This window comes from Lissotriton helveticus, chromosome 9, assembly GCF_964261635.1.
Source record: "Lissotriton helveticus chromosome 9, aLisHel1.1, whole genome shotgun sequence".
NCBI classification, from domain to species: Eukaryota; Metazoa; Chordata; class Amphibia; order Caudata; family Salamandridae; genus Lissotriton; species Lissotriton helveticus.
The window spans coordinates 180,839,798-180,867,423 of record NC_136070.1 but is presented as its reverse complement, the minus strand read 5'-3'; the positions used below and the strand labels follow the sequence as shown (position 1 = coordinate 180,867,423).

The window sequence follows — 27,626 nt, the reverse complement described above, 5'->3', positions numbered from 1 at the left end:
CAGCATCTCACGGCTGCTCAAGGCTCCGTAGCAGATATTGCAGGAAGCTGAATACATCACAGACAAAATGGCACTCTGCAGTCTCGCTCAGCTTCTCGCTCGAAACACAGGTTCAATAGTTGTTTGAATAACGCTCAGCAGTAAGCCCTTAAAAAAAAAAAATAACACAATTTCTCAAATTTTCACACAGTACCTGATATCGACAACGGGCAATGGTTGCCAATGTTGTCTCGGCAGCGTAACTATAAATTCCAATGCTCTGACACTCCCGGTCCTGCGTGCTCTCCAACCTTCAACTGCCTCTTGTTAGTCGCCAATGTTAAAGTAATGGATTCCACACTGTGTAAGAAAGAGCCAAGGCAGTTTATTAAGCAGGTGCTGGACGAGAAGAGTGGTGCACCTTAAATGCCCAGGTACGATCTTCGACTGCCCTTTCTGGAACTCTGTCCACCCAACCATTCTCCATTCAACATTGGCACCCGCCAGCCTGACATTCTTAGCAGCACTTTCCACAGCTGGTTCTCTGAAAATGAGAATATAGTGATGTGCTTGGAATTGACAGTTGGGGTCAAACTGCCACACTTTGTAGTTCTTTTGACTTGATGATATTAAAGCATTTTTCAAACTGGAAAGTGCTTTGTCACTAAGAAAAACACTTGTTCATCAGTGGTAGACTTTTGGCGAGCTGACATTCTTTTCATCATGCCATCAAGAGCATTAGCTCCAGGAATTATACTAAACAGGCACACTACTTGTTATATTACAGCTTGATTACAACAAAGAAATTGAAGGAATGCAGCGTTTGCTATAAAGTTTAGATATCTATATTTAAGATGGCAACAACTGTAAAAGAAATGAGGAGCTTACCGAACTCTGATATGTGATGAAGCGTTTCGTTTAGAATGTAAAAAACTGTCTGCACACTTAAGTAATGTTTGCTTTATTTGTGATTGCAACCACTGGGGCCACCATACTAGGGAGTAGTGTTGTCTGGTTCACTAAAAACGGGTTGTTTAATAGCTTCTCTGCTTTGTTTGCTGTGCATGCTGGATTTCTAACTGGTCACAAGTAGCCGGCGTGTTGTCAAACACCAGACCCATGCTCCACATAGGGTAACTGAAGTCTGGATGCATGGCAAGCAGGTTGATGGAACAGCCATGTGCATAACTTACCACCTTTTGTTTGCTAGCTCACAAGGTTGGTGCACCACTTTTGGACTGACAATACCTGTATTAAGCACACATCGTTGTTGCAACAGTGGGGATAAGGTTGCTAAGCCAGGTTGCGAGTATCGGTGAAGCCTCGTGCAGATCTTTCAAGAGGGCGTGTGCAGGTTCTTGGCATATACTCAGCTCACTAATTGTTCTCCCAGAGAAAGCACATTTAAAGCTCTGCTTGGACGTGTTAAAAACTGATTTGAAAACAAACTCCCACCTCTATCTAGAACTTGCAGAACAAGAACTTTGAGCTGTTTGTTGGTCTAGCTGGACAGCGAAGCTATTGCAACACAGAACCAGATTCACCTAAGAGAGCTTTCAGAAGTACTACAGAAAGGGGTCTTTGGCTCTGTTCACATGTTGGTAACCAGGAGTACATGTTTTGGTTGTGCAGAAGTTGTATTTCCACAGAAAACAAGTGCTTTCCCTTCACACAGCTGTAATTATTTTGTTTTTGTATCCAGTTGCCCTAACCAGCAGTATTATGGCTGCCGGAGCAAGAACTTTCAAGCACACACCTGACATTGTAATGTTGTTAAAGTGTCTTAGATAGCTAGATAATTTACAGTGTTTTTCTCTTTCAGTAGCACAGAATGGGAGCGGTGGGGGGATAGGGGGCAGTCGTGAGGAATGTATTGTAGTCCTAGCCCCCTTCCTGTCCATCATTCCAACCATTTTGGGTTGGGGACGAGAACGGGATGCCCAGGGCTACCCTAATCTACATGGATTTGTAGGTCTAGCTTGTCAATGCAACTATCAGGGTAAACGTATTTGATCAACAAAAAGAGCTTTCTAAGTACTTCTGAGAAAGGGGCTTAGGCTCAACTACAAGTTTGTTTCCCTGACTTCAGCATTTATTGGACCGCAGTTGTGTGCTTCTACTAAAAAAGACTGCTTGCCTAATACTTTTTGACTTGTGGCAAAGATTATACATGACACTGAGTTGGTTATGGTGGTGGCAAGCCAATGATCATGGCAGTAGGCCTGAACTGTTTATTACTAAATGTTATCATAAAGGCACTAGGCCTAACATATTTATTGTGGAAAGCATATGTTCAATATACATTTAAGTATGGATTGTTGTTACTCTAAAATAAAACTTGCAGATAGGTAGTTTGTTACATGGAATCTCACAGATTACCCTAGTCGGCAGTAGCTTTGGTGAGTGTAGTCTGCGCCGCAAGCATGGATTTTATAATTGCTCTGTGAAAATCCTTGTTTGGCTCTATTAGAAGAGATAGTGTTTTTCTTCACCAACTGTAAATTTATGTAACTTTCTAAAGTTATGACTGTGTGTCTGATGAGTGCCTTGTGGAAAAGCTTATGCTCAAAACTGTAGGCCTGAGTGAGTTATGGTGACAAACTATAGGCCTGATCAGTGCCCTGGGAAAAGTTATGTCTGATGTAGATCCGGTCTGCTTGTTATGACAAAGGCAGTTGCTCTACTTGTTAGTTGTAAAAAGTATTTGCTAGAGCCAGTAAGCCTTTAACAGTTGGTTGTTATCACATGGTGTTAAAGGCTATAGACAGGTATTTTGTTAATTGTAATTTTGGAGATTACAGTCGAAGGCAAGGGTTTTGGAGTTGGCTACTCATTCTGGCGAACTCTGTGGGTTTTCGCTGTGATGATTCTTGTTAATTCCTAGTTGAGAGGGTTGTATATTGTTTTGAAATCTGCATTTTACTACATAGTATAATTTTATAACTGTATGCATGATGGGAGCCAGTTAATGTGCACTTGATTTAGGCCAATGTCTGGTAAGGTGTAAATTCAACAGAAAGTGGTAAATGTTTCATGGTTCATTAGAAAAAACCATGCCCGATTTCATACAAATGATCTGTTTAATATGAAACTTTATTATGACGGTAAACCTGAGCTGCTTATTCTGACAAGCATGTGTTAAAGACAATAGATTTTTAAGGATGAATTATTAATTACACTCTGCTAAAGCCTGTTTCTTGGTGTGTTTTACATGGAATTTCACAGATTTCTAAAGTAAACAAGGGTTTTGCTATTGGTGATCCACCTGAACAATATGTGGATAGAAGATACTCACCACAGTAATTCTTGTTAGGCCTACTTAGGAGAGATAATATTTTGATTTGCCAAATGTAATTTGTTTGTACATTTGTATTTTCATGACTGTATGCTGGATGGTTATCTTGTGGAAAGCTTACGCTCCGCACAATAGGCTTGAGTTGGTTAGGGTGACATGCCAATGATTAAAGCGTAAAGTTAGTTTATTATGAAAAGTTACAAAAAAAGGCAGTTAGCCTGACCTATTGTTTGTTAAAAGCATATGTTAAAATCAAGAGGCATTTTAGGGCAGATTGCCATTACTCTGGTAGAGCGTACAGATTCCGTGCTGGCTACCCCTCTGACAAACCATGGATATAGAAGATTTGCAGTCAGAATCCTTGTTAGGCCCTCCTAGGAGAGATAGTAGTTTGCTTTGCCAACTGTAATTTTGTAAAATATGTACTTTTATGACAGAATGCCTGATGGTTGCCTTGTGGGATAGCTTAAGTTCAGTATACGGGGTCTCATATAGTTATGGTGTCTAGCCACTGATAATAACTAGAAGCCTGATTGATTCACTAGGAAAAACTAATTCCGATATGATAGGTCTGATCTGTTTATTATAAAAAGTTATCATAATAGTAGTAGGACTGACCTATTTATTGATTGTGAAAAGCACATGTTATTGTCAATGGTGGGCTTTATTTCTCTGTATCAAAGCATACAAGTAGGTATTTTGTTTCATGAAATGTCATAGATTATTTTTGTAGAGATTAACTGTTGTTTGTTACGGCCTCTGGCATACCCTAGGAGGAGAAGATTTGCACTGTAATAATTGTTGCCAGAATATCTTCTTAGCTGTCTGCCAGGATTTTGAAATAAAAAAACAAAACACAAATAATGCGTACATCCATGTATATATGTATGTATGTATATGTGTGTGTATATATATATATATATAATCGCTATTGATAACATAGAGGGCCTTTAGGTTAGCTTTGGTCTGCCATTGGTCTGTCTGATTTTCATTTACACTCTGCTTCCATTTATGACAGTGTACGCCAGGCAATGATTTAATCAACTTCAGTCATTGGCTTTATTGCCTATAAATGATAGCATTTTGTGATCCTCATTGTCGAGGCTGCTTAGCCAGTCCCTTAGATTCCAGTTATGTCCTTTTCATTGTTTCCCTTTCATTTCTTTGCTTCCTCTTTTAATTTTGATAAGCAAATTTTATTGATTTATTCAGCCAATACACGAAAATCACAAGTTCAAATCCATCCGCAAAAGCAATTTAACCCCCAATCACGATCCCCATAAAATTACATAGACTGGATTTGGAACCAGGTTAATCAGGAGCCTCCGCATTCCCCAACCACTTCCCCCACACTCGGCGGTATTTCTTAACGCAAACCTTGGCTTTGTAAAGGGCTTTCTCCTGGGTCGCGCACCTGTCCATCCCTCTATGCCAACTCTCCAGGGTAGGTGAGTCGGGGCTTATCCAGGCCGCCGCTATGTCCCGCTTGGCCACGATCATAGCTGTATTAAAAGATAACTTGTCATTCCTGGACCCATCCAGCCCATCAGTGATCCCCAGCAAGGAGTGACGTGGATCATGGCGATCCTCCCAGCCCAGTACCTCTGTTAGCTCCACTTTAATAGGTCCCCAGAACTGTCCGAAGCGGGGGCACAACCAAACCATGTAGAGGAAGTCGGCCGGGGCATGGTTACATCTCACACATGACGCATCTGGGAGCAAACACGCTCCATACAGGCGCAGGGGAGCGAGGTGTTCAGCGTGTAGATAATAGAGCTGAATCGACTTGAGTTTGGCGGAGACGTTGACTGTTCTGGGAGCCATAATAAGGGCATCACGCCAGTCCACCTCATCAAGGGGGCCCACACAATCCACCCATTGATCTCTCAACCTGTCTAGGGATGTGGGGGTGTTGTTAACTAGGGTGCAGTAAATGCGGGTGCCTCTCCCCACCCCCATACCGAAGTCTCCCATCAACGTCTGAGCCTCAGTGGGGTTACATTTGTGGAGCCTCGTGTCATCCATAATGTGCATGTGGAGGGCATGTCTCAACTGCAAATATTTATAAAACTGGGATGAGTGTAGGTAGTAGCGAGTTTGGAGCTCCTGGATGGACAACATGTGGCCCCTGGCCCATACGTCCCCTAGCTGGGAGATGCCAATAAGGTCCCAAGTTTTAAACCCCTGTAATCCACTAATCTCCCGGAGCCAAGCCCCATGCCAGAGGGGAGTACATTGGGTCAACTTCCCCGTCCATCCAGTGTGACGGAGCGAAGCCCGCCAAGCCAACAACACAGAGCGCGTCACATCAGGCAGTCGGGTCGGAATGGGCCCCCCCATACATCATGGCTTGGATGTCTGCGTGCCCCAGTTAACTCAGTTCAAGCCTGTAGGCTGGGTCTGACCAGCCCCCATTGAACCAATCATGGACTGCCAGGAGACGTACCACCAAGAATTACAGATACAAGTGCGTCATCCCCATACCGCCATCGTAGGAGGGAATCTGGCAAGCAGACAGAACACATGGGCCCGTCCTCCACTCAAGAGAAACTTGGTGATTAGACTGTCCAGTTCCCAGAACCATGTCCTGGGAAAACAGAAGGGGGTATTCTGTAGGACATAAAGGAACCTGGGGGGATCCTCTATTTTAATTTTAATGTTTTTATGAGGATAATACAGCTGTCCAGGTGGTGCTAACCGGTTACTTGCTTGCCGCTTATTTAATCTGCAGTGCTCCATATACAATGGGACATGGAAATAACATTATTCATTAATGAAGGAAACACACAAACACATATACGGTACACTGAGTTCAGGGAATGAGTTCCTTTTTAGGTCTCGGCTAGTAACGCGCGAAGCGCGTTCTCGCCAGAGAACTATAGCTGTCGTCTCAGCCGACAACGATTGGAAAGTGGAGACAAGACCTGGCCGCGCGCAGCGTTTTCCCATAGGATAACGTTGCACGCGTGAACTTCTGCTGCTTTCTGCATGGCAGAAAGAATTGGATCGCATCGCGCGCCTCCTGAGCAGTTCCTTTGGAATGCAGGGGGAGTCTTCAGAGGGGCGCGCGGCGCTGTTCACGAGGCGCGTGGCGCTGATAAGCAGGCTGGTTCTTTGTGTGAGCATTCCACGAGAATGCATGTCAGTAATGTCGGTACTATGTTTTTCCAGTCGAAGGGCAGCTGCGTGTTTATTTTTGCATCGCGCTTTTACTTAAAGTGAAAGTGCGATGTAAATTTAAAGAAGCAGCTGCGATCTCATCTTTTCACACGCTGTGACTGTTTGGGCTGGGCGTCCGCCGACGGGCTGCTCCCACGGCTCAGCTTGTAGTACGGTGCAAATGTAAACAAGCGGCTGCATTGCCATGTTTGCTGTTGCAGGTCACTGGAGTTGTGCATATGGGCTGCGGAGCGGAGGAAGGGCATGGGGGTAACACAGGGCTGGCTGATCCCGCTTTACACACACTGTGCCTAGTGGGGCTGGCGGCGTCCACCGAGGAGCTGCTCCCGCACCTCAGGTTCCAGTACCATGCACATTTAAAGAAGCAGCTGCATTGCCATGTACTAAGCTTTCAGCAGGCGGCGGCACACGCAGCTCGCTTCTCCCCGGCGCGGACTGCCCCATTACGTGGATTTACCCACCGCGTCCGGAGAAAAGGGAGCAAGGACTTGCACAGTACTATGGAGTAGAGGAAGGGCATGGGGGCCACACGGGGCTGGCTGATCCCCGCTTAACACACGCTGTGCCTGGTTAAATGCTTCTATCATCATAGATGCAGCTACGCGCTGTACTCTGTGTGGTGCCCTACTCCCTGTGGAGCCCTCCCCCAGGCATTACCTCATATTGCTGTTTTAAAAATTGCTTTTCTCGACATAGATGCATATATGCGCTGCACTTCGTGCTGTGCCGTACTCCGTGCTATGCTCTTCTCCACCATTACGTCATATTGTTTTTTAAATGCTTTGCTCGACATAGATGCAGCTACGCGCTGCACTCCGTGCAGGGCCCTACTCCGTGCAGTTCCCTCCCTCACCATTAGCTCATGTTGCTGTTTGACAACAGAAGCATTTTCTTTTTTTATTGCTTCAACTATGCACTGCACTCACTGCTCAATTATATAGCTGCGGTTAGACAATTTCTTAAAAACGATGTGCCGTGCTGTGATCACGCTTATCGGTTATGTGACTATTCTGTGCAAAAGAGGAGAACTGTAATATTGGCTGACTCTTCATATTGTACGGGCCATCTCTACATGCAGGGTGTGGCTTAATGGCTAGGAAGTCCGACTATGAAGCTGGGGAAGCAGGTTCGAGTTTGGTGGGAGGCTCAATCATCCTGGGATTCTGGGCGAATCACTTCATCCCTAATCAGTTAATTACCTAATTCCGGTTACTAATGCAGACATGTGTGAGATCAGTTTTTAATTACTTATATAACTATATTTGCAGAAGGTAAAAAAGGAATAACCGGTTCATCTCGAAGAGGAGAAAAAGCAGGACAAGTTGGTGATAAAAAAATATTCTTGGGTGTCAATTTCATTGGTTTTCTGCATATGCTGCATAGGATCCTACCATAATTTGGCGAAAAAACGTTACTATTGGTAAAACCAATAGTTCTCTCATTGCTGATAGCTATTGGCTATGCCTCCTACCAGATCTTCCCCTCAGGCGCTGCTAATGTGTGGCTTGTTAAGGTAGCTTTCAGATAGTGCGAAGTCCTAAACTAAGGACATTAGAGCGCTTTACATGAGCCCCAGACTACATGAAAGCATTTTTTATTTTGAGTCATAGAGCGATTACGCCGTTTGCCCAGAATCACGAGATGTTGAGCGGAGCCGAGAGTCGAACATGCTGTCCTAGTTCCAAAGTCGGAAGCTCTGCTCATTAGGCCATACTCCCTCATTCAGTTGCTCCTCCTTTTTTCTGTCTGGAAATGCTTACAAACCTTACAGAAATGTCTGACTTCAGATTACAAGCACACACACACAACCACACACACAACCACACACACAACCACACATACAACCACACACACCCACACATACAACCACAACCACACACACAACCACACACACACAACCACACACACAACCACACACACACAACCACACACACACAACCACACATACAACCACACACACCCACACATACAACCACACACACACCCACAACCACACACACACACACACACACACACCCACCCACAACCACCCACACACCCACCCACAACCACACACCCACCTACAACCACACACACCCACAACCACACACACACCCACAACCACACACCCACCCACAACCACACACCCACCCACAACCACACACCCACCCACAACCACACACCCACCCACAACCACACACCCACCCACAACCACACACCCACCCACAACCACACACACACACACACACACACACCCACACACTTCCACACACACAACCACACACACATAACCACATAACCACACACAACCATACACATACAACCACACACATATTTATGATTTTTTTTTAAATGTCATGAGCAATGCCAATAGCTCTATGTTTAATAATGCAGAGACCATTGCATTGTAAATGCTTGTTACTCTAGAGATGAATCAGTCAAATTGTATACGGCTGCCCAACTCAATAAAGCACGTAGGACTGTGAAGCAATTAGTGACTGATCGTCTTTAGTGACATGGTGCTGTACAAAAACAATAACATATAACAGATAATTACACAAATGGACGAAATTTTACATAGATGTCCAACATTAGATGCATAATAATGTATTACTTATTCTAGTTGTGGAGTTGTGTGGACAAGTTGACCCTAAGATGTTGTGCAGATCCGTAAGCATCTTTGGCGGGTCTTTATCAGGACAGGAAGGGATAAGACAGCTTAGTGGCGAGTAAGTGTAGTGATTTGCTTCCTAGTTTGCTACTCGTGACAGCCGACACCATTCAGGATCGTCTGTTCTATGCAGACGTAATTGTCAAGTCATCCCCCAGCCTGTGGAATAGGGTTGTGCTCGCAATGAATGAATTCATTGCGAGCACAAGACGGACGAGGATGTCTACCCCCTGATTTACTCGATTTTTGGTGATCGCTTTGGCGGCAGTCAACCCTCTCGACGTTGTTAGTTCAACTTGTTCACACAACCCCACAACTAGAATAAGGAATACATCATTCTGCTGTGGTTTATGCGTCTAATGTTGAACATCTTTGTAAAATTTCGTCCATTTGTGTAATTATGTGTTGTATATGTTATTATTTTTGTACAGCACCATGTCACTAAATACGATCAGTCACTAATTGCTTCACAGTCCTACGTGCTTTATTGTGTTGGACAGCCGTATCCAATTTGACTGATTCATCTCTAGAGTAACAAGCATTTGCAATGCAATAGGTCTCGCATTAGGAAAGTTTGAGCTATTAGTATTGTAAATGACAAATTTTTTATTTGTGTTGGTTTTGAAAATAAATGAAATTAATAGCTTTGTCATATACAATGCCAATAGTTATAACTTTCGCAAATGTGACACCTATAGCATTTGTAATGCAATATGTGTTGTATTTACGTGACTTAGATGTATTGATATTACAAATAACAATGGCTTTTACTTTTGTTTAATAATTAATACTAATATAAAAGTTATTGTAATTTATAATGGCAATAGCTTAAACTTTTGTAAATAACTTTTGGGAAGATTATGTTCAGTGTATTTTATTGTGACGAAAATCCAAGAACAGAAGTAAAATATTAACATCTTTTTGTGACATTTGAAATAAAGCTTGAAACATTGAGAGAACATATTTGAACCAGTTGTTGTTGAATGGTTGCACAGATTGATGCTGGCGATAGAGTGAGGGCGATAGATAGAGTGAGGGGGGGCGATAGATAGAGTGAGGGGGGCGATAGAGTGAGGGGGGGCGATAGAGTGAGGGGGGGGCGATAGAGTGAGGGGGGGCGATAGAGTGAGGGGGGGCGATAGAGTGAGGGGGGGCGATAGAGTGAGGGGGGGCGATAGCGTGAGGGGGGGCGATAGATAGAGTGAGGGGGGCGATAGATAGAGTGAGGGGGGCGATAGAGTGAGGGGGGCGATAGAGTGAGGGGGGCGATAGAGTGAGGGGGGCGATAGAGTGAGGGGCGATAGAGTGAGGGGCGATAGAGTGAGGGGCGATAGAGTGAGGGGCGATAGAGTGAGGGGCGATAGAGTGAGGGGCGATAGAGTGAGGGGCGATAGAGTGAGGGGCGATAGAGTGAGGGGCGATAGAGTGAGGGGCGATAGAGTGAGGGGCGATAGAGTGAGGGGCGATTGATATATTGATAGAGCGAGGGGCGATTGATAGATAGATTGAGTTTCTTGTCTGGGTTTCTTGTCTGTGTGACTACTCCGCCACCCTGCCCGGGAGTTGCTCCTTTCAGGGCTTTAGTATGCAGGCTGGGGGGGACCCCGCTGTCAGTGAAGGGGCACCAGTCCTGTGTGTACACAAACTTCTTTGTTCACAGGATCTCGGGCAGGGGCGCTCTGCTTAGAGGCACTGTTTGTCACACTTTGACCAATAGGCCTCTCACACCAGGCCGAGCTAGAAAGTAGCGCTGCGGTGTGCGCCAAATAGGACACAACAAGTGTGTGGGGCCCAGAGTTCGTCTTCTTCATTTTACTTCCACAGCCCCTGGGATCGGGATGCTCTTGTGTCCCTTTTCTCGCCCGTAGGTCTTCCTTTGCTAACAGAAGTGTCTGTACAGAAGAGAAGTACTAGTAAAACTAAGAAACAGTGAAAGCATGTATAACGAACCCTCAACCACGCAATGCTGAACACTGAGTAAACTTTTCAACACATATCCCGTGTCCTCGGATTTAATGGCACATCGTTTTATTTGATCAAACACTAAGCCAATGTCCGTTGAAATTCGAGGAGGTTTTTTACGTTAAAACGAGGATGCTCGGGTGATATTAGACCACAAATCTGCCACTTTATATGCCTTTTCCTGACACTGCTGTCTCTCTGAATGTGTTGCTATTTCTTTGCTGTTCGTTATTCCCTTTACTTTCAGCCACGCTGCTATACAACATGGCTAAAACATATAGACAAAGCCAACGGCTCTCACGTAGTAATGTGCTGTTGGCTAAACACTTAGAAGGTCCCAAAGGCGAGACCTGTTGGCTATGCCAATGCTTGTTAGCCAGTGTTCTGTGAGTAAAAGTTAAGTTGTAAGGTTCTAACACAGCACTTATGAGCTTCCAGGGCAGCTCATAAGTACTCTTAGTAGCACCCAATTTAGCTGTGTAATAGCTTGCATCCGAGTCTGTACATTTTGTAAAATGTTTGCATCTTCTTTTAGGAAATGGAGGGCAGACAATAACATAGTGCATATTGTATATACATGTTTTGAGTGCCTGAAAGCCATTGTCAGTAATTCTAAAATTTGTTTGCATTTTTTCTCTATCAGTTTCTCTAATTCTTTCAGTGCTTTCTCTAAACCTATATTTCTTTGTAAGTAGCACAAATGACTAGCAGTATAAAATGTTTATTTTTAAGTGGATGTGGACCTAGACGAAAATCATTAAAATCCATTTCTTCACTAATTGTGCACAGGTGCTCTTTCATAGCCACTAGTCTGGAATAAGCTAGCCATCCATCATTGATACAGCTTACCCAAACTGTAGGTGGTGTCTGTCACATTTTGTGGGTATCTATTTTACCTGGGGTCTTGGCTATTAGCTACCGAACCAGTAGTCTTGGATAGAAATCGGTACATAAATACATCCTTATCAATTGGCAATATAGCTATTTCTTCAGATTGGAACACAGTCAAGCTATAAGTATTCTGAATCATTTTGTTCAAATCTGTATCTGTAATATTCTTTTGCAGTTTCCAATCTGAAAACTGTGTTGAATTGGCTATTTTAAATAGAGGGTGTCTTCAAATCTCTAATTGGCCCAAATCAGAAGCTGATTCTCTACTGGACTGTTTGTCAAACAAGCATTGGCATAGCCAATAGGTCTCACCTTTGGGATCTTATAAGTGTTTAGCCATGCAACAGTTAATGTTGTTGCAGTAAGGATATTGTGCTGCATAACTACATACTTATAAGGTCCCAAAGGCGATACCTATTGGCTATGCAAATGCTTGTTTTAACATGCCTGAGATTTGTATTAAAGTGTGAGTCACATTCTAAGCACTGCCCAACCGCGCCATAAATAAAATCATACTGCAAGTAGAACGTAAACACAGTAAAATGCCATTTAGTTTTTAAAGTAAAACCAACCCTAAATAATTAGTGAAAATGGCACTAAAAGTACAGTTTTTTTGTGTCTTAAAAAAAAGGCGTACAATTAATCAGTCTAGATAGACTCTATTGCATGTTGTATCTTGGCGTTGCCACTGGTGCAATTAGATGTTTTCAGATCAGAAGCAGCGCAGCTTAAGGTGGTGGGTGGTAGGTTGGGCTAAATGCATTAATTGGCATTTGCTGGTTGTTAAGTTCGGCAGGGAAGTTAGTTGGTAAGTAATCAATTCACCTTAAAAACCCATTCCAACAGCGAGGCACAACAAGAACTGGCAAAGACCATAAGTTTCGCTGGCATTTTGAGTCCTGATTATAGTACGACAGAAAATTCTGCAGCTGTGAAAAAACAAAAGAAAAACCATTGCTATCTGCATATAATGCTCCCAGGAGAGGAATAATTTAATGTGTGATGATTCAGGGTACTTTTGAAATGTAAAAGCATCTCTCTCATCCATTGCAATGCATGCGCTTCATAAAAGATAGATTGATACACCAACCAATAGCATGAGGTTAGAGAGCAGGTTTCCTCTGGGTGGAGCCACAATCCACTGTGTGCATATTTTAAAAACTTGGTAACAATAGGTCACACAACAGCTTCACTGACATGCCAGACCTAAAAACACATCCCTAACCCCACATCAAAGCAGGGTAGGGGCATCTTTAATGAGACTTAGGGGTGCCGGGTGCCGAAAGAGTTCTTGATGATCCTTATTTTCCCAATGTCTAAAAATTCTCGAAGTACTCTCCCCAAATGCAAAACAAAAAAAAGAGCTTTTCTCCACCCTTATGATTTGAAGCATGCCAACAGTTACCTGCGTCTACCAGGATTTGTATTTTAAAATACACTGATGACACTGCTCGGGCAATTCGGTGATTTTTTCATAGACTTCACCTTTGACTCCTAGTATGTTTTTGCAGTCCAATCGTGGGATTTCCTTTCTCCAAACAGTCCCAAAATTGTGTAAATTTACCAAAATTGGTATGGAAGCCAGTCATACAGTATTGTTTATCAACTGTATATATTGTCATATTGCATGCACAATCTAGAGTCATTGCTGCTTTTTAATCTGGTGTCATTGGTGTTTCTGCTGTCCAGGATCACCTTGCTTGTACTATTTCTGAGGATATAGGATAGTTAAACTGGAGTGGAAAGTAGATAGGAACCAGTGATGGCTGGTATTTAACGGTTGTAGGGAGGCAGGTTGCGGGGCAAACCGCAGTAGGTAAAGAAATCATGCTCACACCCAAACTAGGGCTGCTCAATGCACAGATCTCGCTAGCACTGAGCAGCACTGGAGCTTACACTAGCCAAACATAGTATAGCTATGAGATGGGGAGGGGGGACTCTACCAACAACGAGAAATTGGGCGAACGAAATGGATAAATGCATTGTAGCAGAGAAGGAGGTCTTTAAAAGTAGAGGCTGACCTAAAAAGTGGGATACGAAATGGGGAAAATAAAATTCATATAGAGGAGAAATCTGCATCTCCCCATCCTCTGAACTAGCAGTAGAAAAAAGAACTAGAGAAAGGCCCGGTTGAAAAGATACATGAAAATATCGAAATTAAGGGGTTACAATTTGAATGGGAAATGTCATGCATGTTAATTGAAAAGATAATCTGGCATGTATTGTAACATTTGAAATTAATGAAAAGATGTATAAAAAAAAGAATGTATTCAATACATTGAAGTATTAAGTATTAAGTATCACTCAAAATGTCACGCCTAAATCGGCACTATGTCACTCATAAGCCCTCGTCAAACATCGAAATGTAACACATATGCAAACTTGGCAGCCCTGTAAAAAAACACAGTGTGTGCCAAGTAATTGCAATTAAAAAACCGAGAGCGAGATATAGTCCTAGCTCCTCCCATTCACATTTGCGCTAAAACAAAAATTTACTCTAAATTCAAATATGCATCAATACTCTGATCCAAAAGTGGTCGTCTACAAAAGCACCATCTTGCAAATATTATTTTGGAGATAAATCCTCACCATTTGAAAACATTGATACATTTTGCCTATAGTTTGGGGTCGCTAGTTCACAACATCTCTAAATGTCAGTAAGGCCTGAGTTTTTGCATTTGTAAACAGGCTCCTCTACTTCTGAAAAGTGGATGTTGAAGGATATGCACAATGTAACTGTGCACCCTGACAATGGTTTACAGATGTATGCACGTAAAACGTGAATGCTTAAGAGTGTCACGAGAATATAGCTATTTGTCTCTGCAAAAGAGCACCTCATGACCTAAATTTCAAAGCAATGAACAAAAAACAATTACTGGAGATCACATAGTTTCAGTCTGCAAAGTATTATTGAAAAAGTTCCATCTTTTTACTATTTTTGATCGCAATATTAACTTTGCGGCCAACATTCCCTCCACTGTAATGTCGTATGCAGTTTGGGGCTTCAGGCTTATACCAGTTCTGTAAAATGCATTACATTCTGGATAAGGTTTGCCCTAAGGTCATTGCTGCTAATGTAAAGATAGTCACGGTGATCTCCTCATGAGCGAACACTGCCTGCACTTCAGAAACATGTTTCTCAAGATTTTTAAGCACCCTCCGTCCAAGAGAGATTCCCTTAATCCGACAAGGGAGGCATAAAATAATTTTTTTCTCCCAATCTTTTTACTGTTTGATAGTCTTAGCGTCATGATGCCTAGAGATGGTCGTGCTCTATAACTAAATACATACATAAGTAAATACATAACATTAAATTAAACAACCAAAGAACAACCAAAGGCATACCGTTTCTCAAAAATGAAACTCACTAAACACTGATCATCTCTAAATAAAGTCACAGAGTGGGTATATTTAGTTACATGGCAAAAATCACCACAAACACCTAAAAAAATAGACCCTTTTCTGATGTCATACATGCTCCCCTCAACAGTCCGCAATATGGTTTGACAGGATGCATTGGCCACGAAAGTCATCGTGATCACGATCGCTCTGAAAGCGAAAGTGATCGCGATGCCGCGTTAAAACACGCAAGGGATGCGTGCGCAAGCACGCATGCTTGTGCGCGTTCTAGCAAACTGGTTGCCGCTTCGGGAGCACTTCCCAAAGCCGCTACTAAATGTCTCTCCGAGCAGCGCATGAGCGCTGACTCAGCAAGGCCTAAAAAAAACATTTGTTTGGGTATATGCATGCTCTAAACAAGGCGGTGATACCCTAAACTTGCCAACATTTTGTTCTCTAAACAGTTTTCTTTCCAATACGCATAGCCTTGCATACCAAGATTTTCAACAAAGTGAGTTGAATATATGTTTTGTGATTTATAATTTGGTTCTTCTGAAGTTTTTTGAGAATTAATAAAATTAATAAATTGCATCTGTCAACACCATTAAAAAAAGTAATTCTTTCTCAGAAAATGTATGTGGCTATTTATGGGCGAAATCCAGCAGTGTTCCCATTGTGTATAATTCTATGTTATTCAGGGACTAGTGGTTGGTGACCATATTGATGAAAACAGTACACTTCTATGATTATCAGCATTCAAATAAGGGTCTTTATTAAGTGTAGGCTTGCAGATCATTGAGCATCTATTTAACTGCTTTAATATCCCATTTATCTGAAAAAGAACCCGTAATTATGATCTCACATCTAATGGCACTTTTAAAATATACATAATATTAAGCAACTTGGTGGGTCTCATGATCTGAAAGGGATCATTTTCCTAAACTACACCATACATGCAGTGATGTTCACAGCCTGATAATCTCAACTTGCTCTGTAGGAAGAAGAATGTGGTTGCAATTCCTGAGCCACAGAAAACGCCTCAGTTTTATCAGGAATGTAATTTCTATTTATTAACAATGGGAGCAGTTTAATAATACACATTAGTAGAAAATAATCCTCCAGTATCTAGCCAGAAGCAGGGCTACGATGGTATAAGATACCTGTCACCAAACCATAGCAAGCCATCAGTGAAGTGAGTAGCTATGGAGTACATTTGTATGTCATTTAATTCAAAATCTGTATCAGAACCATTATCACACGGTGCGAATTCTTGAAGTGGCCTCAATTTAAAGTGATATTGCCTCAGTGGGCAGCTCAAAACCTACAGTATTAGTTCAAACCACTGAGATTGTTGAAATTGTAGAATCACTTTCCTCCATGAAATCTGAAACTTATTGTAAAGCTGGAGACACAGCAGGTTTTGCAGTCACCAGATTGGGGCTCAAGATTACAGAGTGTCAGTACTCATTTCGGAGTATTTCCTGCAGAGGATGGGAGGTCGCTCTTTCAGACTTCTAGCAAGTAAACATTGGAACAAACTTCCACTAGATCTTCGCATGGAACCTTCTGAAACTAGATTCAGATTTAAACTGAAAACCCATCTTTTCCCACGGGAATAATGCTTCCAGGTTCCTTCGACCCAGGCCAGCCACTGCTGGTCCTCTGTCTCCTGGGGAGTAGCAGTAATCTTAGCGCGGGGACACACTGTCTTGAATGTAACCAGGCGCTCTAAAAATGGTTTTATTATTATTATTAGAGTAGGGAGAGTGTACGGTGCTGCTTCATAGGCCCTTTGGTGTCCAGGGGGGGCTGTTGAAATAGCCACATAGTGCTTTTTGATGTGATCTTTGGACACCTTCCTGTTTTTCTTTGAATCGGGAATTGGAGGCAGTGTTACTTACTGTTCATGTGCTTTCTACCCCAAGAGTGGAATGGGTATTCTTTACAATGTCTCATAAACTTGCTTATCAGTAATTTTCTTTGAACTTGCTCTGTTGATTTGGGGAGCCAAATATCAGCAGCTTCAGAAACCTTATCTTCGCCAGTGGCAGAGTTGGAATGCTTCACATTAGATAACGTGGTTTTGACCTCTTGGAGGTTCTGAAAAACACTCAGTTGATTGTCTAGGTCAGACCTTTTAGGTTTCGCCTGCGTTGCAGCGCATGCGCTGCTCGCTGGCGAGAAATTTTGTGAGGGGGATTTCAGAAAAGAGCTTCAAGCCCCGCCCCTCATTTCCATTGGCTGGTGTTACCGTTTATGCTAAATGGTGGCCTGCCATTGGAAATGAGGGTTTTTTGTGGATGCCCTTTCGCCGCTCGATCTGACTGGGTCGCCTGCTTTGCTGTTGTCGCAAAGCACTTTCTTATCTTTATGGGGTCATGTATTTTTAATTAGAAACACATGGCCCCATAAAGACAAGAGATCGATGCTTGTTTTGAGTTTGATGCTAAGGGGCTGCCTGGAGGTGGAGTGCGGCATCTCATGACTCTAAAGTTTCGGTTTTACTGGAGAAGTGCAATGCTGAAGAGCGTGTTAAATTGTTGCTGATGACAACCTGTAGCGTAGGAAGAGCCTTGAGAGAGCATCTCTTCTAGTTGAACATGCTCACTAGTGGTACTCTAACGTTATTTACTTTATTAACAACCTCCCCATTGCCACATACCGAGCTAGGGCCTTCAAGAGGCACTGCTTTTTCCGTGCTTTCTGCCTGCCCCTGTGCACCTGATTTAGAAGCATGTATGTATACGCGAATTAAAAAAGCACTGCACATTGTTCCCCAGTGATCGATTTTCTTTTTGGGAGATGTATATGGTTCTGTGAAAACTACTAATTCTCCTGCTGCACCCCTGGCTTAAACAGCTTGCTCCAGGTCGTGTTCCTTTCCTGCAAACTGATCCAAACTGGGATCCCCAGTTTCAAAGGCCACACCTCTTCCTAAAATGATTGTACATTTGTTTGTTCTATACACAGAGGCCTCCATTGAACTCTGGCTTGCATGTGTAACATTTAGCGACATCTAGGTGCTAGAGCTCTTCCATGCCTGCTTTTGTGTAACTTCGTTCAACGCATTGATTACAAATTAAACCTGAAGTAGAGTTTTACATGAGCACAGTCACATTTAACATGTTTTCGTTATAGGCATGCGAAGATTGAATGATTTAGCCCAGAATCACAGGATGGTGAGATGGTGACGGGACTCGAACCTGGTTTCCCCAGGTCCAAACTCAACAGCGTTGGTTGTTATGAGACATACTCCTCCCCGTGATTCTGCGTCGTTGTTGTTTGCAGCCTCTCTGTGTACATTTAGAGAAGTACAGTTTATTTCTGGCTGATAAAAACATAGAAAACAAAGCTGGGAACTACTTTAGGGACAAGCGTTGCTTTAATATATCATTGTCTTGCTCAAACTCAGTCAAGTAACTGGAGCTCGGTCCAAATAATCAAATTAGAAAGAAAGGCATGCAGGATGCTTATGGATTTAATCGGCTCTTCCATATAGCGGGCGCTTGGTCCAGGTGCATTCCAGTCCTTCACAGCACAACTGCACTGTTATAACACAAGTGCCAAACATCACATTTTAAACATTTGTTCAAACAGTTTGCAATGGGGTGTCAAGTCCTTGATCAAGCATCATGGGATATTGAGCTGAGGCCGGAATTCCCATCTGGTTCCTCATTAAGGATGGCGGCAGCCTTAGCCTTAAGGCCATATCCCTTGCACATCTCTGAGAGCTAAACTTGCCTGCTGTGCCACCTGGCTTCTCAGCACCAACGTGCCAAATTTCAAAGGCAAACAACCAGGAAGCAGGAGTGAAAGCACTGATCTTACTTGGGAAGGGGTGGGTAATTAAGACACCTGCCCAACTGGGGCAGATGTTCCACAAAAGGCAGCAGCGGGGAATGCAGAGACCAAGCAATACTTTCGATTGTACCACCCTAAACCTGAGGAACCTGGATGAACTCTACCCAACAATAAGAAACACATGTCCTCCTGTGCTCTTTTCATTTATCTGCTGGTGCCAGTGAAAAGGGCGAGAGCCCACCTAAAGTCCCCAAACGGGGCTGGACCTGACGTCATCCGCCAGGTTCAGGGGCTGAGATCTCGTGCTGGCCATGGCTAGTTTGTGTAGCAAGGTGGCCACTGAAAAAATACTATACACATGCAGTGGAGAAACACCAAGGGGCTGCTCCCTTTGATGTTCCCCTGTGGGTGATGTGACCTTCCACCTTTCCAGTTGTGCAGAGAACATAAATGATTGAAATATAGTGCGCAATTGTTTTTATAACCAGGTTAAATGGTTATGGAACATGTGAAACTGAAAGTGCAGCTGTGTGCCATTTTTCTGTCCTTGATGGGAAATCTCAGCACAAATTAAAATAACAACAAGCATTTGCAATTCAACAGGTCTTCCATTTACGAAAGTTTAAGTTATTGGCATTGTGTTATAATAAATATTATATAATTATATAAAAAATATAAAAAAAAATTAATAAAACAAAAATAAAAGGCATTGTGATTTGCAATGTCAATAGCTCAAACTTGTGTAAATGCGACACCTATTTCTTTGCAAATGCTTGTTTCTTCTGCCACATTTTGAGGGATCTCAAGATCAAGCACATACATTGATACTCTAAAGAGCATCTTGTATGGATTGCGACCACCTAACATAGCCTTTTGGCAAATTATTGAACGCTTTCTGAAATCCACGCAGATTGTGTAGCCAAATTAGTCTTGTACTTAACAGCCTACCAGTCAAGACTTGTTTAAGCGTACCCTTGATGCGCTGTACGAATCCCACAGCAGACAAACCATCTTTTACCGCCTTGGCGGCAAATGGGGGACCATTATCTGAATGAAAAATATGACCTGCTCCCATTGCTACTAGGCACTGCAAGTCTTTTATGACCAATTGAATTGCAGCATTTCTTTCTGGCCAAATTCATAGGAATCCGGGGGATGAATCAACAGCAGTTCTGTAATTTGCTCAATATGCTCACGTAAAATCTCTGCTAGTTTTAAGAGAGTAGAGCGCTCTATTTATTACATTGCTGTTCATATATATTACCTACTGGTGGTCACCAGTAGGTAGTTATAGATAGAATTTAGTTTCCATTGGAAGAGCGTTTTTTTCATTTACCAATAACTTTGATGTCGTTTAAGGAATCCTCGCAAAATTATCAAAGCGAGTTTGCCACTCAATTCAGCTGCTGTTTTAAATGTTTTGGGGTGATCCGTCAAGCTGAGGCCGAGAAAAAGAGGGGGTGTCCCAAAAGTTGTTTGCCCCATGTTAAATTCCATAGGAACTTTAGACATTGCTACAGCTCAAACTGCTGCAGGGAATGACACCAAATTTGGCAGAAAGGTAGCTGATGTTCCAGAATGAGACCTTTTTATGAATATCATTTAAATCCGTTCAGTAGTTTCGGAATTATTCCAATAAATATATATATATATATATATATATATATATATATATATATATATATATATATATATATATATATATATATATATATATATATATATACACACACAATCTCGAAGCTACTACCTTCTTATCTTTCAAAAGAAGAGACAGCACTCTCGGGAGGAGGATCAAGGTTTTATTTCCGACCCTCTGAGCACCAGACGCGTTTCGGCTACCGTGGTAGCCGAAACACGTCTGGTGCTCAGAGGGTCGGAAATAAAACCTTGATCCTCCTCCAGAGAGTGCTGTCTCTTCTTTTGAAAGATAAGAAGGTAGTAGCTTCGATAATAGCGGGGCACACCCCCCGCAAACAAGCACCCGTGCTTGAGTGCATGGTCCGGCGTGAAAAGGAAGCAGAAATATATATATATATATATATATATATATATATATATATATATATATATATATATATATATATATATATATATATATATATATATATATATATATATATCTATCGCAGCGGAGGATCCTCGACCCCTCCCGATCACTTGATGAGATCTGATTGGTTGCCAACACTTCAAACCAGGAAGTGTTGGCAGCCAGCTTGGGACTCTGCTTGAGCCGAGTCCCAGAAAAAAACATTTAAAAAGAAAAAAGGGGAGCCGGGTAGAAATGCACTGACCCCCTAGGCCTCTTGGTTGGGGTCCAATAGGGAGCCTACATGGCCCAAAAAGCATTAATAAAACAAATTGGGTATACATTGCATTGAATCCGCAGATCTCGCCCCCCAAAAAAAAGCGCGGGCTCCTGCACTTAGTCAGCAATTCCCCCTGGCACGACGGGTTCCGAGGGCATGTTGGCAACAAAGGAGGGGGGGTGCATGGGCCCGCCCTCCTGGGGTTTATTAATGCCTCAGGGACCACCACCTCCCAGGGGCTAATGTATTATGGGGGACTCAGGGACCCCCCATGTCCCTAGGGACCACCACCTCCCCGTGGCCATAAGAAAATATGTACGGGGGGCCTCAGGGATCCCACCAGTCCCCCAGGACCACCACCTCCCTGGGTCAGGCACTACACAAAAGAAAGGAGGGGGCCCCCTCCTAGGGCCCGCTCCTGCTATGCCCCAGGGTGCCTACCCCTGAGATATAGCTGTTTGCTGTCCCTAAGTCCCACCAAATGCTCTGCTTCCAGCAAGTGAGCCCATTAAACATGCACTCACCCTTACAGCCACTCATAAAACCAGTCATTCACCAGTACAGCCAGTCACATATCGACACACTCACCCATACAGCTACTCACATACCCACTTATTTGCCTAAAGTTGTTCACACACCCACCCACTCACTCATACAGCCTCTGAACACACTCATACAGCCTCTGAACACACTCATACAGCCTCTGAACACACTCATACAGCCTCTGAACACACTCATACAGCCTCTGAACACACTCATACAGCCTCTGAACACACTCACTCACCCTTGCAAACACTCACACAACCACTTACATACCCTTTCACACCTTCATACAAGCACTCACACATCCACTTAATCAACCATACAGCCATTCACACACACTTCAATACAGCCACTTGCACACCAACTCATGTAACCAAACCCCACTCAAACACCCACTCACTGTCCCATATAGCCACTTACACACCCAGTCACTCGCTCATACAGAGTGAGAAAGTATAAGAAAGCTTAGAGAAAAGAAAAATGAGCATGAAAAATGAAAATGATCAAAATACGGATTACAAGGGAATAATGCAAAGAGAAGTGGAATAGCAAACTTGTAAGTTGGAGAGTTATTTCAAGTACTAAACTTAGTAGATAGAGCTGTTAGCTAAGTAGTGAAGGGTAACCACATTCATCTCCTTGGACATCTCTAACGCCATTATGTGAACATCTTAAAGTGTCAGTCGTAGAAAGTCATCGTCCTGGCCAAATTAGCAAGATAACCATTATCAGTTCTAGGGGCGACCTGTAGCAGAATATGTGGGGTGACACAGGAGGGCTAATGGGATTTCAGCTGAAAAACAAGCAGCAATGGTAGAATGAAGGATCAGGGGTAGTGGCAGTGGGTTTCTTGGGTATGGAATGGAAGATTCTCAGAAACATCCACTTAAACATTGTGTTTTCCATCAATATTTTTCTTCTGACGGTCATAGTTTGATCTTCAACATGACTTCTGCGGTGTCTGTAAAGTAGCAGGATACCAGCATAGCAGGTGGCAAGGGAATTAAATAAAACATGCTTCAATAATCAAAGGATGTATGCAAACCTTGAAATGTTAGTGGATTCATTAGGACTTGTGATCTATAAGGTGATGATGAGTGCGACTATGTCAGTGACTTTCCTCTGGACCAATTCTTAACTTGGCAGTCAACAGTGAGGAATTTCAAGTGACAACAGCAGCCCCTGCAAATTGCTCTCTCTCTCTCTCTCTCTCTCTCTCTCTCTCTCTCTCTCTCTTTCTCTTTCTCTTTCTCTTTCTCTTTCTCTTTCTCTCTCTTTTCACGTCATTCGCAGCACTCCCCTGAGGATATGCTCCTGCCACAGTGGGTGACTAGGATCCACTCACTGAAGCTCTGTTTACAGCCTTCTCCATCTCGAACAGGCCTCTTTTGGCCAAGTAGTCTTCGGAATTTGTATTGTGAATGCAAGCTGGACTGCTCCCTCTAAAACAAAACAAATTGACACAGGGAGGCAGAAAGTCAAGGTGTACAACTATGCCTTAGAAAAGTGGGTGCATAAGAGAGGAGGGAGAGCAAATGTGCAAATGTTGGGCATGAAAGGGTGCAAGAGAGGTTGTAGAAGGGAAAGAGAGAGTAAGAGAGACTATGGAGGAGAAAGAGAGGGATAGTGAGAAATGGCGACATGGAGTCCGAATAACAGGGACAGACCCATGAAGACTAGTGGTGTGTGAGAGAGTGGGAGAATCAGGAACATAGCTGTCAACAGTGCTGTAGATGCAGTAGCACCGGGGTGCAGATGTTTGAGGGGCCCTCTTCACTCCAGTTAGTGGCTGCTTAAGAAACAGTGAATGGGGGCCACTCAAATAATGTGGCAGGTGAAGACCAAATTTTGCCGCCGTGTTGACTAAATGATGCAGCATGAAAAAAGGTAAATCATGTGGTGAAATGCAGCACATTTTGTTGAAGTGTTTCTTCATTTTTTGTCCCTTTTTTGTACAAGTAAGACATCCAGGCAAAAGCTTAACCTCTTTAGTACCAGCTCAGCACCAAAATACACAATGAGCAACTGAAAGGTGACCAATTACCTTTACAAATGGCCTGCTAGTGCAATGCAACACTGTCGCGTGGCAGTGTTTTTAGTAACCTTTGATCCACTTAAGCTAAGAACACTTTTTTCTGTTAAAAGCTGCATGTTATGCAACAGATTATAGATTGTGTGGCAAATACATGATTATGCGAAAAACACTGCAGCTACAAAATAATTCTAGTGGCCCTATTTTCTAAACACTGGAAATCAGTTTCAAGCAATTTTTGCCGCATCACAATGTTAACGCTGATAACTGATTATCATAATGTTGGAAAACACTGTAAAATGCCCAATGGCTTCTAAAAAATAAACTCTGAAATCAGGATAACCTAAATATATCCTATACACTGTGCCTTTACTTTTTTTAATTAAATTTGTTTTTATATAGTGTGAACTTGACCCGAAGGTACCAGAGTGCTTTACATGAGCACCAGTTGCGTTACAGATGGAACCATTCATTTTTGTTGGGCACGGGGAGATTAATTAATTGATTTCCCAGAAAAACAGGATATTGAGCCTCCCTGCCAAGACTCGAACCCGGTTCCCCAGCTTCGAGGCCAACCGCTCTAGCCGTCAGGCCGAAATAGCGACTTTAACATAATGTAGAAAGTCATTTGAAGTTTGATCTCCAACACTTACTATGATTTGACATGTGCAATTGTGTTTTAGTAAATTAACCCAAAGTTTATTTTTCGAATTATTTAGAGTTGAGGTAGTTTGAAATGGAAACGCTTTTATGCAGATTTCCATACAGTGATCAGTAGAATCAGAGAGAGAACAACTTGTTTACATATCTGAATAAGTCAGTTTCAATAAAAATCTTTTCTGCCACTGTAAGGTATTACTCATAGAAATGGCTGCGCAATCAGTGATTCCATACAGTAGTTAAATGCTGAAGCTGCACAAGTCACATTTTTTAGCTGAGCCATTTATATTAATTTGTTTGTATAACAGTTTTAGCATTTTCATTAAGATGTAGCATTTACAAATTCTAACTCTTTTTGTGTGTAGGTCCAGCAGCAGGTGCACCCAGATCTTTCAGCAAAAGAAGATTCATTGTATTACATTGAAGAGTTGATTCTTCAGCTGCTGAACAAACTATGCATTGCACAGCCACGGACAGTGCAAGATGTGGAGGTAACAAATCTAGCATAATTTGTGAAAATACACGCAGCCTTGGCAAAGAGGTGCATCTATATTAACACTTTCTGATGGTACGTGTTTTGCAACAAGATATCACCCCGTAGAGGAAGAATACAATAATTCAGTGACAGGATTATTTGAGTGTGTGTGTAGTCCTTCAGACAGGTGAAGGACATATTTCCAAATGAGCATATCAATATTTCAAGCCTAGATCTTGGTCTGAGTCTTGCTTTGTGTGCAGAAGGAAGTCTAGTTCATGTTGCATGTTCGAGAAAGGCATTAGCACAATTGATAGCACAGTAAATTGGTATTAAAAACACACCTAATCTCAATAAAAATGTATTGCACTAAAAAAAACACACAAAAAAATACAAGATTATAAAACAGACGGCAATAGAAAACAAACAAATGTGATGTATACATGAACTCTGTAACGATATTACAGGTCAGATCTATTACTGTTGTTGTTCCAGGAGCGCAGATAACAGAACAACCCAATTTCTTTAGTGCAATCCTGGTTGGTGCAATCCTGGTTGATACAACCTTGAAGAGTTAAAAAATTAGTGGACTAAACCGCTTGGATTAAATAAAAATGAAACATGGCCTTTTAATAGAATTTTCTATACTTAATCGGTCCAGGGCAAAGGCATAAAAGTGAAATAAAGACTCAATCATCTTTTTTCAGAATAAGGAAAGCGCTAACACATTTTCTGGGACATTTGTACCAATAGCTACCTTTTTGGGGTCAGAGAGAGGAATAAGTGGATGCCAATATATGCTCCACTTTAATTCTGAGTGAGGAGTGTACATCTCATTTGAAACTATGAGCCTTAATCATTTTTCATTTAAAAATTTTAAGTGGAACACTTTTAAAGAAATATTGTGACAAAAACATGTCGGATCCAACTCATATGTACTAATTAGTTTGATTAGAAATTGGGTAGAACGACTTTTTTTGGTTGCTTCAGGCTCCTCTCGTATTATGAAACAAACAGAGAAAATCACTAAGGGGCTGATTACAACTTGGCGATGCTGGAGCGGGCAGCCAGCTTCCGCAGCTCCAAACTTGACCACCAGCTGCCCGCCAGATTAGGACTTTTCTCCTATGGTGGGCGGTCCTTTGGCAGTCCCACAGCAGCGCCTTTCAAAAAGGCACCACAATGGGAATGTTGGAGCAAGTTCCTGCACAGCATGGACTGTTAAGTCCATGCCGTGCAGGAACTGGTTGTGCATGCACACAGGGGGGCACACCATGTATCCAAGTGTACAGGGGCAACAGGTGGCCCTGTTGGGCCCACGCTGTTTCCCCACCACCTGTATTTTCATGGATCTGCACCATGAAAGTGCTGGCGGTGGGGAAACTCAAAATATGCTTGGTGGTGCTGCAACAGCACTGCTTAACATATTGCTGCCCCAGACAGCCACACTACCGTTGGTGCGGTCCCAAAATGGTTCCACCACCGTACTTGTAATCCGGCTGTTGGACCGCTGGTGCAGTGGTCCCCAACCGCCACCCCACCACGGGTTTGGCGGTCCGATGGACCGCTGAACTCATAATCAGGCCGTAAGTCAGGTTCTTATTAGATTGAAAAAATAATCAAGAGCCTTCTCGTCCCCTCAGTTCACCAGTGACGACCAGCCCAAACTCAAGTTGGATGGTTTTGCATCGGTTGCTCTGTCTTTTAAAAGACTGCTTTATATTCTGAGAAAAATCTTGAAACCTTATTTCGGCTTTGTATTTTTAAACAAGAGCAATTATTGAGAGAATTGTTGTATACCCCAATATAATTTGGAGGTCACAGCAATGCTAAAATAGTCATAGGTTTGAGTGATAACCAGCCACCTGCCGTCAACAGACCAAGAAAACATATGCATAGAATTACTAAAAATCATTGTTTTGGTTTTAGTTATGTGCATCGTTAGGCCGTTTTCTTAAAAGTATTGAAGGATAATGTTCAGACCCTGAAGCCCATAGGAGGTTTTTTCCTTTAATATAAGACTGTAAGCGCACTCCATGATTGGTATTTTTTGCTATCCAGCTTAGGAGGATATCAATTACTTTTATTGAATAGATCGACTTAGTATATTTAAAAAAAGCCTATAGGCCAAGATGCAGCCCTGCGTGGCTCAAGTACGAGTTGGTTACCAGTTTTTGTATTGAGGAAGATTGCCAATTTGTATTTCCACCCTGGTGGATTCATGTAGCAGGTAGTAAAATACAGTATCACGAGGTCGATATTATGTGCTTTCATCTTAGACCAATCTGTCTCCCTATCAATCCCAAGAAAGGCATTGCTAAAATCAGTTAGGCAGCAATAAACAAAGTATTTACTCATCCACACTTCCAAGGCCGTGATCACATTCAGTCCAGTACTGCAATAACATGAACTATTTTGGGCTCTAAATCCCACCTGTGCCCAATTAAGAATCTATTCCTTGCCATGCAATAAAACATTGGAAATATATATTGCTCTCAACTGTCACACTC

The 27,626-nt window shown here is 42.5% G+C and overlaps 1 protein-coding gene across 2 annotated transcripts in view; it reads left to right on the top strand.

The window, feature by feature from the left end:
• SOS2 (SOS Ras/Rho guanine nucleotide exchange factor 2) overlaps nucleotides 1–27,626 on the top strand; it is a 358,219-nt gene that overhangs the window by 73,243 nt on the left and 257,350 nt on the right. For both annotated transcript variants that reach the window (XM_078659714.1, XM_078659715.1), the window contains one exon: nucleotides 25,007–25,132. In XM_078659714.1, the coding sequence (XP_078515840.1) occupies nucleotides 25,007–25,132 (126 nt within the window). The remainder of the gene's footprint in view (nucleotides 1–25,006; nucleotides 25,133–27,626) is intronic.